General features: G+C 39.3%; 1 protein-coding gene across 6 annotated transcripts in view; it reads right to left on the bottom strand.

Annotated features, from left to right (window-relative positions):
* atl1 (atlastin GTPase 1) overlaps window positions 1-1,192 on the bottom strand; it is a 56,058-nt gene extending 54,866 nt beyond the window's left edge. For 2 of the 6 annotated variants that reach the window (XM_014023574.1, XM_014023578.1), the window contains exon 1: window positions 973-1,192. In XM_014023574.1, coding sequence (XP_013879028.1) covers window positions 973-1,012 — 40 coding nt within the window. In that variant the 5' untranslated portion in view covers window positions 1,013-1,192. The remainder of the gene's footprint in view (window positions 1-972) is intronic. The other 4 variants (XM_014023577.1, XM_014023579.1, XM_014023576.1 and 1 more) reach the window with 3 other exon arrangements.
* Window positions 1,193-2,314: the final 1,122 nt, after the last annotated feature.

Here is a 2,314-nt window from a genome sequence, read left to right as displayed (position 1 = left end):
TTTTAAATGTATTTATTTATTTAAAGGTTCATTTATCTATTTCTGCTTTTATTTCTAATTATGTCAGTGTCGGTCCTCCATACTGCTGAACATGAAGAGGTGGTTCAGTGATTGAATCAGGTGTGTTGGAGCAGGAAACATGTAAAACATGCAGGGCTGCGGCCCTCCAGGACCAGGATTGCCCACCCCTGGGTTAGGCCCAATTCTTTGATTTTTTTAAAGACCTGACCAAAACAGCTCACTCATTTCTCGATGTAAAATTAAAACTGATGCATAAAGGCGGCGGGTGATGTGCATTCTGTCAAAGACTACTAGGTCATTTAACAGGAGTGGATTAACCCTCTCAGGCCTGAAGAGGGGGCTTTTAATTCCCTGATCATGTTAAGCAGCTGCAGGAAGTGGGTCAGAGCAGCACACAGCAGCATTTTCACCTTTCCCCCTGATTTCTCCAGCAGGCCTTCCCTGCGTCCTGTCAGGCCGGCTGGAGTTAGTGATCACCATAATCCTGATGATGGAGATGGAAACGATGACAGCAGAAATGATTTAGGGGCAGATGGGGCTCACCAGGGTGATGTCAGACTATTTTCTGATGCAATATTACATAATTTTATGCCAAATGCAGCACAGAGCATCAAATAAAACCCACAGTGCTGAATAATGTCAATCTGAAAATGAATTTCTAGACCTTTTTGGGGGAGACTGGACTGCCTCAAATGATTTTCTGCAACCTAATAATTACAAACATGTCACTGTTTGGCGTAGGACACATTATTTATTTATTTAAGCCTGGTTGTTTTTGCCTGCAGTGGCAAACCTGAACGCGGTGTTTCCTCAAACATCAGATCCTGCTGCATCACAATAAGCGGACGCTGAACAGAAAGCAGGCAGGACGACAACAAGGCTTTAATGATGGAGTCTACGGGAGGAGGGCACGGTGAGCTGGGTGTGGGGAATTTCAAATGCTGTACGTACACTCACCCCAGCTGTCTCTGTCCGGACGGTGCTTCGCCATGATTACAGTCCTTTAATCCCTCGGATCGTTCGTCAATGAGCAGCTGTGGTCGGCAGGCATGAGCGTGTGGAGCAGGTAAGGGTCAGGATGCCCCGTGCCTCCAGCACAACGACGCTCCTTCCGCAGCAGGACGAGGGTTTGTTCCCGGCGCGATGCAAGTGACCGCCACCAGGGGGYGCTGCGGCTTTTCCATTAAAACGAACTGAAACGGTCCCTGGCCGCCATCTTGTCAGGTGCTAACGCCTATTAAAATACGATGGGACAGAAAGCATTAAAAACGAGTTTGTATTATTTTGTAAATCAATAAAAAAAGTTAATACAGCCCCAGCAATCAAACTGTGCTCATATATTTCAGAATTTAAACCCGTTTATTTCATTATCACTGTCTCTTAATTTTATTATTTATTTGAAATGTTGTTGAAGTTTTATGTATTCATTTATTTATTTTATTTTTGTTTTTAATATTTGATTTTTTTCCCCTCTTGTTTCTTCTAACATTTCTAAAGCGGTCAATTAACTTGTTTAACACTCGTAGTAATTTGGTAAAGTTTTCATAATTTGATGTTAAGGAGGATTTACTTAAAAATATCCTGATGCATCTCAGTAATCCAGGTAAAAAAATCAAAAAGAAAAAAAGTGTATAGGTCTTCTGGAGGGGCAAAAATTTTGCCTGAAACTCTCAGACTGAAGAAGTCTCTTGGAGGAGAGACAAAACGTTTCATTAGAGAAGAACCCGTCCAGAAGACCTATACAATTTTTTTTGATTTTTTATTTTTTAAATAGATAATTTAGAAAGATGTTAGGTGAAATGGTCGTTAATATATGTATGTTTTCTTTGTCTTTGTATTATTATGTTGGTTCATTAATAAAAATAAAAAAGTATGATGGGCTCGTCCTTCCTGCACACTGAGTGAGTTTCTGAATAAGCACGTAGAAATGGACTGAAATCACTTTTTTTGTTTAAATCATTTGTCTCTTTAAAATCTGCTTCAGCATACTTTCTCTATTTTTGTGTGTTGTTTTTAGCTGAGTTATTGTTCTGCTACTTTTAGCTACAGTGTTTTTAATTTTAGTTTAGCCAGCTTTTGGCAACTTTTGACTTTGAGTTAGCGTTTTGGTCACCTTTTAACATAAAGACAGCCTTCTGCTACTTTTTAGTTTCAAACTTCTAGCTTATTGGTTTGCTAAGTACAAATACTTTGTTACTGTACTTAAGTAGAAATTTTGATTATCTGTACTTTACTTGAGTAATTATTTTTCAGCGTACTTTTACTCATTACATTTTTACACAATTATCTGTAC

Source organism: Austrofundulus limnaeus, unplaced genomic scaffold (assembly GCF_001266775.1).
Source record: "Austrofundulus limnaeus strain Quisiro unplaced genomic scaffold, Austrofundulus_limnaeus-1.0 Scaffold377, whole genome shotgun sequence".
NCBI classification, from domain to species: domain Eukaryota; kingdom Metazoa; phylum Chordata; class Actinopteri; order Cyprinodontiformes; family Rivulidae; genus Austrofundulus; species Austrofundulus limnaeus.
The sequence above is the reverse complement of the archived record's forward strand: the minus strand, read 5'-3'. Positions and strand labels throughout refer to the sequence as shown.